This window comes from Lontra canadensis, unplaced genomic scaffold (assembly GCF_010015895.1).
Source record: "Lontra canadensis isolate GAN:19392208 unplaced genomic scaffold, GSC_riverotter_1.0 scaffold106, whole genome shotgun sequence".
In the NCBI taxonomy this organism is placed as follows: domain Eukaryota; kingdom Metazoa; phylum Chordata; class Mammalia; order Carnivora; family Mustelidae; genus Lontra; species Lontra canadensis.
Window position 1 is genome coordinate 4,084,016 of NW_022631100.1, and position 14,036 is coordinate 4,098,051.

The 14,036-nt window shown below is 42.5% G+C and overlaps 1 protein-coding gene across 6 annotated transcripts in view; it reads left to right on the plus strand.

The window, feature by feature from the left end:
• RABGAP1L (RAB GTPase activating protein 1 like) overlaps positions 1 to 14,036 on the plus strand; it is a 736,622-nt gene that overhangs the window by 694,193 nt on the left and 28,393 nt on the right. For 4 of the 6 annotated variants that reach the window (XM_032838756.1, XM_032838757.1, XM_032838762.1 and 1 more), the window contains one exon: positions 12,200 to 12,292. In XM_032838756.1, the coding sequence (XP_032694647.1) occupies positions 12,200 to 12,292 (93 nt within the window). Of the gene's footprint in view, positions 1 to 12,199; positions 12,293 to 12,480; positions 12,788 to 14,036 lie in introns of those variants that run through there. The other 2 variants (XM_032838758.1, XM_032838765.1) reach the window with 1 other exon arrangement.

The following is a 14,036-nucleotide window of genomic DNA, read 5'->3' on the forward strand; positions in this document are numbered from 1 at the left end:
CTCACTCTCTCTCCCTGATAAATAAAGAAAATCTAAAAAGATAAAGTTGAGGATATAGTGAGATAAGAAACCTTATTACTTAAAAGATGAACAGGCAAATGTCTTTTTTCCCCCCTCCTTCAAATGCAAAGAATCTGAGAAAAATAGATTTAAAAACCAGTAAAAAGAGTGTTAGTGAAGGAGCTGCAAGTGTTGCACGTGGCTGCAGAAGAGAACCAGGCAGTTTTTGTACAAATCAGGGTGAGAAGCTGTGGGGATGGAAAGAAAGAAATCTAGGAAATCATACACAGAGGAGAAAGGCATGCTCAGTGAAATGATAAGCCTCAAAAAATGTTCCCTCTAAGTGCTGCCTGATTCCAGGACCTTTAAGGTAATTTGCTTGACACCGAAAAGTGGCTTTTGCCTCAATACTTCACTTCAGGCAGCTGGGAGTGGAGGAAGATGGAGGATTTCAATCTGCTCTCTCTTGAGACTTTATGAAATTCTACACAGGCTTCTCCCAGACTTAAATTCCTGCCTCAACCACCGCAGGGTGTGTTTGACCTTCTCTTTTTTCGGGCTTGCCCAGAAAATTCAGGGTGAATGTGTTTGTACTTTTTCTGAGCACCTACTTGATGCTAGGTAATGGGGCAGATAGCTTAGGTTCCTTATCTCCTAGTCACATGTTAAAATAGCATCTCTGTGGTCCTGCCACTGACTAGCTCGGTCCCCTGTGGCCAGCTGCCGGATGCTAAGGGCGGTGGGTTCCAGGGCTGTGTGTGCTGGACAGTGACAGGCAGTGGAGAGGACCGGGGGGCATGGAACATCCTGCAAAGTAAGGCTTGACCTTGGAGTCAGAAGGCCTCTTGGGTCAGTCATTATTATGATCCCCTTTCACGTTACTTAGTCTTCCTCTGTGTACTTATTTTACACTGTGAGTACAGTAGACCCCACTCAAGTAATACAAAATATGTTCAGTTCTTAGCCCAGTGCCATGCCACGCATTATGTGCTCAATAAAAGGTGGTCAGAGAAGTTGTGATTTATGTTGCCCCCAAAAAATAAATAATTGAAGCTCTGAATAAGAGGTTTAAAGGATTTGTTTCTAAAATTATGTAGATAGTGTTCGACAGAGAAGGATTTCATAATTCTTTTTTTTTTTTAAAGATTTTATTTTATTTATTTGACAGAGAGAGATCACAGTAGACAGAAACAGGCAGAGAGAGAGAGAGAGGGAAGCAGGCTCCCCACCGAGCAGAGAGCCCGATGTGGGACTCGATCCCAGGATCCCGAGATCATGACCTAAGCCGAAGGCAGCGGCTTAACCCACTGAGCCACCCAGGCGTCCCTCCTTTTTTTTCTTTTTAAAGATTTTATTTATTTATTTATTTAACAGAGAGAGACCACAAGTAGGCAGAGAGGCAGGCACAGAGAGAGGGGGAAGCAGGCTCCCTGCGAAGCAGAGAGCCCGACGTGGGGCTCCATCCCAGGACCCTGAGACCATGACCTGAGCTGAAGGCAGAGGCTTAATTTACTGAGCCACCCAGGCACCCCAGACAGAGAAGGATTTTGAATGCAAGCCTATTGAACCCTAAACTAACCTCGTCTCATATTGAAGAGAAACTCTATTGGTTAAATAATTATTCTTTTTTTTTTTTTTTTAAGATTTTATTTATTTATTTGACAGAGATCACAAATAGGCAGAGAGGCAGGCAGAGAGAGAGGGGGAAGCAGGCTCCCCGCTGAGCAGAGAGCCCGATGCGGGGCTCGATCCCAGGACCCTGAGATCATGACCTGAGCCGAAAGTAGAGGCTTTAACCCACTGAGCCACCCAGGCACCCCTATTCTTGAAGCATATGATTTTTCCTTCTTTATCAGTATCTATCTATCTGTCTGTCTATCTAAGGTAGGCTCCATGCTGGGCGTGGAGCTAGTTGAACTCATGACCCTGGTATCGGGACCTGAACTGAAATCAAGGGTCAGACTCTTAACCAACAGAGCTACCCAGGCGCCCCAATTTTTCCCTTTTGAAAACTTGATTTTGGTGTCCTTAAAGCCAAATTGTTTATATAATAGATTCTTAAAATAGTTTAGAACATTAAAAATAGTCCTTCCTGATCTTACAAATTTATACTCTCCTCAAGTTTATTTATAAATTGGTTGTTTGAAGCACAGAATGGAAATTCCCTTGGAAACTAGTGATTATGTTCTCAGGCCAGTTCACTGAAACCCCTCTGGCTTGTGCCCCACTACCTTCACACTTGATATTGTAATTCTCTGGTTTTCAGATGGAGAATACAGTGTAGCAGAATTGCCTGAGCTTTATAAAATCAGAGCTCCCTTGATCATGCCTTAGACCTTCCAGTTAGAATCTTGAAGTGACTATGCTGAATCCGCCCCAGCAGAAAGGACAGGCGCACTCAAAATCCCGAGGTAGGACAGAATATGATGTGCAGAAGCAAGTAGAAGAAGCCAGTGCGGCTGCAGTAGAGACCGGTGACCCCTAAACTCTTCTGATTATGCATCCCTGTCAGTAAATGTAATTTAAGCACAGACTTCCAACATACGCATATTCACTTTTTAATAAATTAATGTATACTTTACTAAAATAGGCACAGAAGTAGACATTTTAAAAAGATGAGGTTAAAAAAATAGGAAGGAAGGAAGGAAATAGAACTAGAGGGGCGCCTGGGTGGCTTAGTCGGTTAAGCCGCTAGCTCTTGATTTTGGTTCAGGTCATGATTTCAGTGTCCTGGGATGGAGCACTGCAGTGGGCTCCTTGCCCAGCAGGGTGTCTGCGTCTCTATCTCCCTCTGCCCTTGCCCGTGCGGTGCACCCTCTCTCTCTCAAATAAAATCTTAGGGAAAAAAAAATAGAACTAAAAATTCTACTGATTGCCTTTTGCTTCTATTTGGATCCTTTCATGGACTTCCTGGGATGGGTGAACCTCACTTTTGCAAAATACAGGCATAGAGAGTGTGGGGGTGGAGGGAGGAGATAGAGACCAGATCCTATAGGACCAGCGGTTAGGTCAGGTATTCCTCTCTTAATCTTCAATGCAACAGGAAGTAATTGAAAAAGTTGGGAAGAAATTACGCATTTCATAATGCAAAGATAACAGATTTGCATTTGGAAAAAACAGCTGTTTATGGGAAAAAGTTTCGGAGTAGAACAAGGACAGATATGGAGAGACCAGTTTGGAGCTAACTGCAGTGATGAGAGGGGTTTATGGCTTGAACTTGGGCAGTGTCGACAAGGTTCAAAAGAAGAAGACAAGCTAGGAGACATTTGGAGGCATGTTCTGTAGAATCGAGTGGTTGATTTCATGATCCGCGGTGGGGGGAGGGGTCACAGATGACTTCTGGGTTGCTGGCTTGAGCATCTGGATGGAAGACGAACAATGGGAGGACTGGTTGGGGTTAGAGAGTGGGTGATGTCTCTAGGTTTAAAATGTCTCCTGTGTGAAATATCTAAAAGATGTTATGAAGTTAGCAGGGGGATAGGTAGGTTGAGCTCAGTAGCAGTCCTGGGCCGGAAACTATAAAATAGGAGTTGTCAACATTTGGGTAGTAAAGAAATTACTCCACCTCCAAATATCACTTATTGATAGGAAAGCTCAAGCAGAATACCAAGGAGTTCCATAAAAAAAAGTATACGAGATTAGATTCATAGGACTGGAGATGAAAAATTAGAAATGAACAGTGAAGCAGCTTCTATAAAATGCCATGGTTTCTTAAATTTGCTACGGCATGGGGAGCAGACAGCTCATGTTAGAGTGTGGTCAGGAAAGTAGAGATTGGTATTTCAGAAGCTTCCATAGATCCTCTGATGGGCATACTACATTCTGGAGTGAGCTGTGAATGCTGGAAAGTGAGTCACATCGTATAATTGCTCGTTAATGAGTCCAGGAATCTGTCACGGGTGTGTGCACCATTAGGCTGGAGTAATTGGAAAGCCGAACGTGCTGGATGAGATGGAGCAAAGGCAGCACTGCAGACTGTATACGTAGTGTGTGGATTCGGGAAGAGAATTCCGAGTAACTTGATGTTGTAAGCCTTAGGAGTTATGTTAGTGTTCCAAGAGGTAAGTACTTTCCTTGTCTCCGCCCCCTTAAGCCATTATATTCCTTACTAGAGTACAACTTGCAGGAGTGGGGGTTGGGTGGAGGGGGGTGAAATGAGTACAGGGGGTCACAAGGTGCAAACTCCCAGTTATAAAATAAGTCCTTAGGGGAAGTAATGCACAGCATGGCAAATGGAGTTAATAATGCCACATTGCACATTTGAAACTTCCTAACCTAAGAGAGTAAATCTCCCAAGTTCTCATCACGTAAAAATAATTTTTGTAACTCTAGAGGAGACAATGTTACCTAGACTTATAGAGGTGATCGTCGTATCATTTAATATCTACAAATACTGAATCCATGTATCATACACGTGAAACTTAGGTTTATGCCAAGTATATCTCAATTTAAAAAGAATACAATTAATAATCGTTTATAGGTTCTTACGGACTCTGAAAGTTGCCCCACCCATTCTCATGGAGCAAAGTATCCTTGACTATGTTCCCCCTCCTCCTCCTGCTAAAAGCTCAAGAAGAGTCAAAGTAGCTTCTCTCACTGAACATTGGGAAGAGGATTAAGTGAACCCTAATAGGACATGGTCCCTCTTCTTCGCTGGACTCCCTCCCAGCTCTTTCTTCCAAAGAATTGAGGCTACTGCAGTTTTGTTTGCCACTGATCCATTTTCTATCCAGATCTTGACAGGCCATTGCAGAACTGATTCTGAGCTGGAAACCCTCGGCCCCCTACAACTCCAAAGCACCAAGAAATACGGTGCCAGAGTTATCTACTTTTTACTCTAATGATTAATATATTAAAATGGGATCATTTATATTCTTCCTAAGAAATTATCTGAAGTGAGCAAGAGCAATACATAATTTCTAGTACCTTTGGCTTATTAATTTTTTAGGTTCTCAGACTCCTGACCATCAGGAAAATATTAAACTGATCTTGGCAGCCTTTTTTTTTTTTTAATAGTGATCTACTTTGCCAGCATTTGCATCCATTAACAAATATTTTTATATCTTTTATTTTTGAAATAGAGAAGCAGATTCATCAAGTTTTGAATAATAGCTCTGACAAGGGACTAGCCCCTTGTTAAAATTCAGCACAGGGGAAATTCGATTTTTTAACTGGGCAAGAAAGCTGACATAAACCAGTCATAATGAAAATCCTCCTCCCCGCCCCCCAACAAATTTCTTCTTGTATTTTTTATAACTGTATGTACTGATAAGCCTTTCCCCGCACTCATTAGACACATACTCGGCACCGCACCTGCATGTCAGCTTCTTGAGGCGCTCTACCTTCGCGGTCCTGGCAGGAGAGCGAAGTGGTCCAAGAGGACAGAGGCTGGGGTGCCTGGGGGCCTGGATCCCGCGTCTGCGTCTCTGTTTACTAGCCACATGACCTCGGAAAGTTATCTCTCTTCAGTCTTCTTATTTATAAAATCCAAATAATACCTCACAGAGTTGTTGAGAGGCTTAAGTATGTAATTTTCTAAATTACAGCCTTAACCCTGGTAGGGAATTCTTGGACATGCAGGCACTTTGTGTTTCTCTTTGTTCCAATTACCGTTGCTCCAACACAGAACGGAAGGAAGCGGCATCGGAGCATGCGCAGTGGGGCTGAAGCCCTCGGGTGCGGGCGGGCCTCCTCTTGTCTCTCCGGACAGCACCACGCAGAGGTTTTCTGCACAGACCCCACTTTTTCTCGAGTGGCTACCCTTCCTGTCTCCCATTCCCTAGCGCCCTCCCCTCCGTCTTTGAAAAGTCGTATGGGCATCTTCATTGTACCAATGACCAGAGGGCGCTACCCGCATTTAACAGGTGACATCATAAATGGGGCAAAGAGAGAGGGGTGTAAAGAAAGAGTCCGGGGGGGGGGGGGGGTGGTTCTAATGCAACCCCAAATCATTCCACCCAAAATGCAACTACGTAGTACTCCCACCTTAAGAAGCACTAGTAGCGGGGCGCCTGGGTGGCTCAGTGGGTTAAGCCTCTGCCTTCGGCTCAGGTCATGATCCCAGGGTCCTGGGATCGAGCCCCGCATCGGGCTCTCTGCTCAGCGGAGAGCTTGCTTCCACCTCTCTCTCTCTGCCTGCCTCTCTGCCTACTTGTGATCTCTGTCTGTCAAATTTAAAAAAAAAAAAAAAAAAAATAAAAAAAAAATCTTTAAAAAAAGAAGCACTAGTAGCTCCTAGATTCTTTTCTCTAGTTAAATTCGGAATCTGCTTTTCACAGAATTGATGCACTGTTCCATAAGACCAGCATATGTCCCAAATCATGCCATATACAGCACAGATTGTAGACCAGGTCGAAAACTCTCCACAGGTATCTTCAGCTGTGCTGTGTCATTTTCCTCTTGTCTGCGTGTAACTTTCCGGTAGGTTAATATAATGGATTGTTTTGGAGTTCTGTTACTCCTTTGGTTACAATGCAGAGTTAAAGATCTGTGCTGTTTTAAAAGACATCTAAGCTCTTTAATATATAAAGATCACATTTGATAATCAGGAAACCTAACCAAATCATGTATGTAAGAGAAGAAGTATGTTTTATTAAAAATAACTAAGGCTCATGACATTCAAGTATTAGTAAGGAGTACTCAGTGTACTAAGAGTAAAAATAAGGCGATAACCCAACTAGGTATCATTAGTGAGATAAAAATTCTTAAGGCAAGTTCACCAAAAAGTAATTGATATACAACAAAAAACTATACACACACATATTTTCATTCTATCAGAGTCCTATATAAAAATAAACTCACGCTTTAGATGAAAAGAGGGAGGGCATAGGAAAAGAAAGTCGATCATATTCCTCAGTCTTCCTCTCCCAAATCTCCGACTGAGGCCAGCATGATGGCATGGTGAACTTTGAAAGAAAGAATAAAGCAAATTAGCAGCTACTGTGCTTTCTCCTTGCCTGTTACCCAGGGTCATCGTGGAGCTTCTCCCATCACTCCCTGAAACCCCCCCCCCCCCCGCCGCCCCTTTCCCTGAAGTTCCTAAAGCTCTTGTCTGTGTATTTCCTGGTAACAGCCAAATAGGACCCCCTTTCATCAGACAGGGCGGGTGACTGCATTGGTGACCAGGACAGGCGCTAAGAGAGCCTCCCTAGTGATTCAGTATTACAGCCCCGTGAGTATGAGCGTCAGGGGAGTCGATGAAAAAGCCTCCTTGATTGAGTGCATGTCCTTCAAGTCCTGCTCATGAAATTGCCTTAGAAGGTCTGAATAGGCATTTTAAAAATGGAATATGATAAAATGTAGTAGAAAATATTAGGGGACATTGTGCTGATCCTTAGCAAAAACCAAGTACAGTTTAAGAAATGCCACAACTAGTTGCCATTTAGTGGTAAGAGGGAGAAGCCAGGAAGGGACTGAATGAATTCACACACTGGCTGGGATGGAGTTGTTTTTATCTTCTGCTTACTGCTGTTCTGCTGTTGGTTAACACCAGAGCTGACAGTATCCAGGTTATTTCATATTGACATAATTTGCAGTTGGTTGTAAAATGAAGGGGGCAGGAAGGTTTTTTATCTTGCTTTCAGCAAAAGTATGAAGACTTTCTACTGAGTTTTGTTTGTAAACATTTGGTAGTTTAATTGATAGTTGTTATGATTTGTAATATGTTATTGGATTCGTTTCCTTTTGTTATCCCAACAAATAACTACAGGTTTAGAGGCTTGGAAGAGCTTTATACATTTATTATTTTACAGTTCTGTAGGTTAGAAATCTGACCAGTTTCATCAGGGCTAACATGAAGGTGTCAGCGGGGCTGCTGCGCTCCTGTCTGAAGGCTCTTCTCACCTTTTCCAGCTTCTCGAGGCTCCCCAAGTTCACTTCCTCCTGCATCTAAAAAGCCAGCAACATCGAATTTCTTTGGCTTTTCTTCAGTAGTCACATCACCTCTGACTGAAATCTGGAGAAGTTGTCCTCTTTTTTCTTTTTTTTTTTCCTTACATTTCATTTATTTGAGAGAAAGAGAAAAGGAGAAAGAGAGAGAGAACACGAGAACGAGGGCGGAGGACGGGGAGAGGGAATGGGAGAAGCAGTCTCCCTGCTGAGCAGGGAGCCCAAAGCATTGGGCTCAATCCCAAGACCTTGGGATCATGACCTGAGCTGAAGGCCAGTGCTTAACCAACTGAGCCACCCACCTGCCCCAAAAGTTCTCCTCTTTTAATGACTTGTAGGATTTTGTTGGGCCCATTCAGAAAGTCCAAGATCATTTCACCATCTCGAGGACCTTAATCTCAAGCAGAATCCATTCTGCCATGGAAGGAAGCATATTCAGAGGTTCTGGGCATTAGGATGCAGACATGGCGGGGGGGACGCATTTTTTTGTCTGCCACAGTTGTCTGTATTGACTCTTGCTCCCAAAATATTTTTCTTGTAAAATTGTGTAAGAAAATCAGTTGATTTAAGGAAAAATAATAGAAAAATGTGTTTGGATATGGCAGAGAAAAAAATGAAAATGGCATTCACATGACTAAAGGAATATTTGGGAAATACACTTCTCTTGACAGCCCAGTACCAGAAGGGAGTACAGGCCAGGGAGACGGTGGACCCACCCATATTCCAGATATCCCAGATCATCCCAGATGACTCTGCCACTAAGGGGTCTCAGTTCAGTGTTCTCAGCCACGTTGGGTTCACTTTTCTCATTCTGAAGCAGGGATCGTACCCGACAGACAGTCTCCAAAGGTCCTTCCAGCTCCAGCTTATGAATTCTAAGTAAATGGTTACGTTACAAATTTAAATGTCAGGATTAAACATATTATGAAATAATCTAAATACCGTGAAATACTCAAAACATTAAAACACTGCTTCTGTTTTAAATGCTGACTTCCTCATGTAGCTGTCAAGTCCAAAATGTCAGGTCTTGGCTGATCATTTAAAATGGTTGCTATCATACTTGGGATTGTCTTGCCAGAGTTTTTCTCTTTCGGTGTTGTTTGTTTTTAATAAATACCATTTTGAGTTGGTGAACGCTCGTTTTCAGTTGCACTTATCAAATAATTGTGGATTCTTTGAGTACATTTCCTGAATTTAGTCAAATAGGAGGTATTGGGTGGGTAGAGGTTGGACGGTGTATTGGAGGAAGCTCCCTCACCCCCCGTTAGGTAAACATTTGAAAGGATCAGTGATTCTTCAAGTGCACAGTTATATTAAAAATATTTAACTTAAAGGGAGACATACCTGTATTACTCTTGAGATAATAATTGGGTCAGTTCTAGTAATTCTTAATGGCTTTCTGTTCTTTTAATTAAAACTGCACTAAAGAGGTATTTTATTCCTTGCTCCGCTAAGAAACATTTCAAGCTCAATATTACAGTCCCTAAAATAAAATCAATTTTGTCCTGAAATACAGCTTTAAACACCATGACAGCCTATGTTCTTTGATTATCTCATAAATAACAGTTTCATATCAGCTCACCGTCCTCCTTCCCTCTCGCCCCCCTCACTTTGTGCCAATCACAGGTGGATGCTCAGTGTCACCCCACAGCACAAGATAAATAAGCTGGGCAGGTTTCCTAGCAACATATTGTTCTGGGAACCTGCACTGTTTCCCTGAACAAGATGAAGCCAAACATCCTAGCATTTCAGCCAGATGGGAAAGGATTAGCGTATTGAGGGTGTTTAATGCGTTTTTTTTTTAAATTTCACATTGAAAGGAACCTCTTAACATAAGTAGCAAGATTGACTTTTAAAGGACCTTTTTTTACATGGAAAAAAATAATTCTGTAACACTTCGAATTTTAAAAATATGGTTTTAGAAGAAATTCTCTAGAAATAAGGTTGCAGTGTGTAATGCAGTCATTGCTGAATGGGTCCATTTTAGAGCCAGTAGAAAATACTCCCACACAGGACTGATGTCCAGCCCTGTGTACCGCTCACGGCCCGTGTCAGTTGCAGGGATGCCGACCTACTTCCGGTCCGGTAAATGGCTTCACAGTAGCCTCCACACAGTACTCACTTCTCCCTTGATCCTGATCTTAGGAATGCCTTGGAAACACTTGTCCCTGCTTAGAACTCTGAGACTTTTTCCCTTTGTCCTCGGCTCCAGGCTCCTTCAGTGCTAGGGACTCAAACCTCTTCATCTTAAAAGTGTTTTTGGTTGGGCACCTGGGTGGCTCAGAGGGTTAAAGTACTCTGCCTTTGGCTCGGGTCATGATCTCAGGGTCCTGAGATAGAGCCCCGCATCGGGCTCTTTGCTCAGCAGGGAGCCTGCTTCCCTTCCTCTCTCTCTCTGCCTGCCTCTCTGCCTGCTTGTGATCTCTCTCTGTCAGGTAAATAGATGAAAAAAAAAAAAAGAGTGTTTTTGGTTTTCCGAGCAGATGATGAATACATACTGAGAAAAGACAGCTGGAAGAAACTGAGGCCCCCTAGTAAAGTCAAGAAGAAATAATGTTGCTCCTGTTCTGTTGTCACATGACCACGTGTATTTATTTTCCTGGTCTGTCTGACGATTGTGAGGCCCACAGGTGGGCTTTTGCACGTGGGTTCCTCCCGGTGCACTGGTGGAGGTCTCTGGAGATGGTTAATGAGAAGTTAACTTTCTTATGACCACGTTCCGCGGTGGTTTTGCAATTCAGTTACACCCTGAAAACTGTCCGTCCTTCTTGTTTCACTGGGGAGACTCCCCCTTCGGCCAGATGAATGTTGTCATCATGTGGTTGTGGAATGATTTCCACGGTCTCCAGTTGGGAATGAGTATGTAAATTTCCCCGTTGTGGTGAGAAGCAGGTAATTCCAGTACCTGAGAATGCTCCTGGATGGAGGAGCAGAGTCGTTAGAATACAAAGGGGCATGACACATGGCGTCTTTGCTTTTATTGAACAAATTCTCTGGCCAGATTCTTACGCACATATTACATGTTTTCTAAATACCAAATCTTGTCCTCGACAAGAAACAATCTGCTGAGAGCCTCCTGTGGGCCGATGACTTAGGTAGGTCTCATGACAACGGATACTAAGCATCAACACATCTTTACCTTCAAGTCCCCAAGAATCCAGCAAAATAACACATCTGTTGTCTTTTAAAAAATTAGATAAACTTTCTCCTCATTTCAAGTCAACTTACTTTAGCACCTAAACATTAAATAAAGATTTTGATGTTGAAAGGAATTATATAATTTTGATTATCCAGGGAAAGCCTAGAAGTGGACTTAATCTATTACATGGATCACTGATGATAATACATTAATTTTATTGAATATTTAAAAAAAAATTTTCCAGGGAAAGGGCAGTATTTTAGATACTTTGCCTGTTTATAGCATTTAATTCTCCTGACAGCCATTATGAAGCGGACATTTGTTTGCCTGCTGTTTTACAGATGAAGAAACTCAGACCAAGAGAGGTTAAGTACCGATTTGCCGAGAGGTTTCATAGTTAGTAAAAAGAAAAAAATAGGAAGTGTTCAGACCCTGATCTGTCTAGGGCCAAATCCTTTGACCTTTATTCTGTGTTACTCTTAGTTTATTTTTAGAATTCTAAGATTCTGTAAGTCTTAGTCTTTTTTTTTTTACTCCATAAAACAGTAGACTGCTGTCTTTTAAAGATGACACAATTTTGGTAAGAAATAGATGAGTCGTTTAGATGATCTATTATCTCACGCAGCACAGCGATTCTGTTGTTTGTAGGGAGTTTCAGTGACAGCCTATAGAATCTTTCTCTGGGGTACAGTATACTGACTCTATTTAAAAATATTTTTGTTGCTCAGTTTTTTCCTTTTATAAAATAATTTTTTTTTCAACATGGTGGAATACTATGAATGAATTTTACTGAAAAGTAGTTAGAATTAATAGCACTGTTCAATACATTTACAAGAAACAGCGTGTTGCAGCACAGAAATGGACGTTTATAGTTTCATGGAACATGGCCACTCTTCGTTTGTTTACATATTACTAATGACAGCCACTTGTCTGCAGTGACAACAGAGTGGAGTAGCTGTGACCTAGACTGCGGGGCCCACAGAGCCTACAATACACCATCTAGGCCTTGTCAGAAAAAGTTTGCAGACCCCTGATCTCAGATCTAGACCTTCCCCGCGACTTTGAGTTGGGTGTGCTCCCTTAGAATGCCGGAGTCTTAATTGGCCACCGTATCAGAGAATGTTTTCCCAAATCACGTCCTTGTCTAACATGCTTCTCTTCTAATCCCTGTAGGTACCAACCAAGAAACTGAAGAAATATGAGAAAGAGTATCAGACAATGCGGGAGAGTCAGCTGCAGCAGGAAGACCCAATGGATAGATACAAGGTAGGGGAGGCGTGGGTCACCCATGAGAGCCAAGTGCCTTCTGTACCCCGAAGGAACAGTAGTGGCCAGTTCACCCCCGCTTTCCTTCTTGATTGACTCAGATGCTCCCTGACCATGATTAATGTCCAGGTATGTTTTCATTTCAAGAAACTCTTGAGTCGCCAACCATAATATTTCTTTTCTTTCAGTTTGTATATTTGTAGGTAACTCCACCTGTTGCATTTTTACTTGGAATCTTCATAAGAAGCTGAGAGAAAGAGAGGGAAAAAGAAAGAGAGAAAGTGGCTATCGACTACTTTCAAAAATGAGAAAACAAGGAAAGTGGCAAAGGACTGTGTTAGCTGTGCACGGTCACGTCCACAAAGACTTTTAGAAGGTGAACTGTTCCAAGCCTGGCACAAGAATGTTTCAGACTTTCCTCTTTCTGTAGCGACTGTTAAACATACAAACTCATTTGGAAGGAAAAATAAAGCCCACAAAGGATAATGGAGCACAGTAATGGTGTTTGTTGCAACATTTATTTCCACAAATCTGAGTGACAGTGACATTTCAGTACAGTTTGCAGTTTCAGAATCAAACCTGATTTCAGTTTAATATCCTAGTTAACTGTAGTATTAAAAAAAAAAATTGGGCCATTCACGTGAATAGACCTCTTCAGTGGTAGTTAGCAACGCTGTTCCCATGATGCAGTGCTGCGGAAACACTGATTCTGAACTTATTTTTTCCAGCTGACATACTATCGTCTCCCTTGAACATGTTTTAATTCCTCAGATTCCTACAGATGCCTAACGATTGCCTCTGTCTTCACATCAGTAACCCTGGGATTAGAGAATATTGTATTTTCACACTGAGCACCACCAATGCTAAAATATCCTTCCAGGAAAAGTACTGAGGTGGCATTGTTAATGAAAGCCCCACAGCGGGATGACTGCCGCTCTTATAACTCGAGTGGCCCTCACGTGGTCAGAGAGGTCACCAGGGGCAGCCGGAGTCACAGTACCTTTTCTCTCCTCTGTGGAGCAAAGTGGGGCATGGCAGGAGTATGTGGATTTTGTAGTCGGACCTCAGTTCAAATTTTGCCTTTCCAGGAAAAAAAAAACCAAAAACACAGGATTTGTTAAACACATTGGGGGGGTTAATACTTAGCCCGTTGTTCAGTGTGGGATAGGTATTAAAGGTATTCAGCACTGGGCTAGTTATCATGCTTCTTCCTCATCGGTAAAACATGCATCAGCTTAAACATCTCCTGTGAGGATGAGGGATGTCGTGTGTGATGCGGCTCGCGCAGAGCTGCTGTTCAGTAAATGGTGGTTATTAGCCTTTTGAAGCCTGCTGCCTGCCATGACCCAGGTATTATTACTAGAATAACATCCCCTCGCGGGGATCTGCTCTACCAGTCCCTTGCTTATCTTCTCATTTCTCCCAAGGGTTGCTCCCCAGTAGCCTGACAGCAATATGCCTCTCCCCTTGTTTCTAGAACGGGTAAAAGAACTGATAAGAAGAGCCCACGTACTGCTCTGGTAGATACCTATTAATCCACAAGGCGCTCACAGAATAAGGTTTGAGGCTCATTTCCACCACCACCAACCCCCCTCAATAAAACCAGTTTTAATGTAGCTCCTGTCACATGCTGCTTTAGGAAGGCTTGAAGCAGTAATTTAAAAATATTCTTAAGGATCCTAAATGAAGCCCTCCTACTGCTTAGATGATCATTCTAATTTTCTTAGTTGCCATCATTACAAAT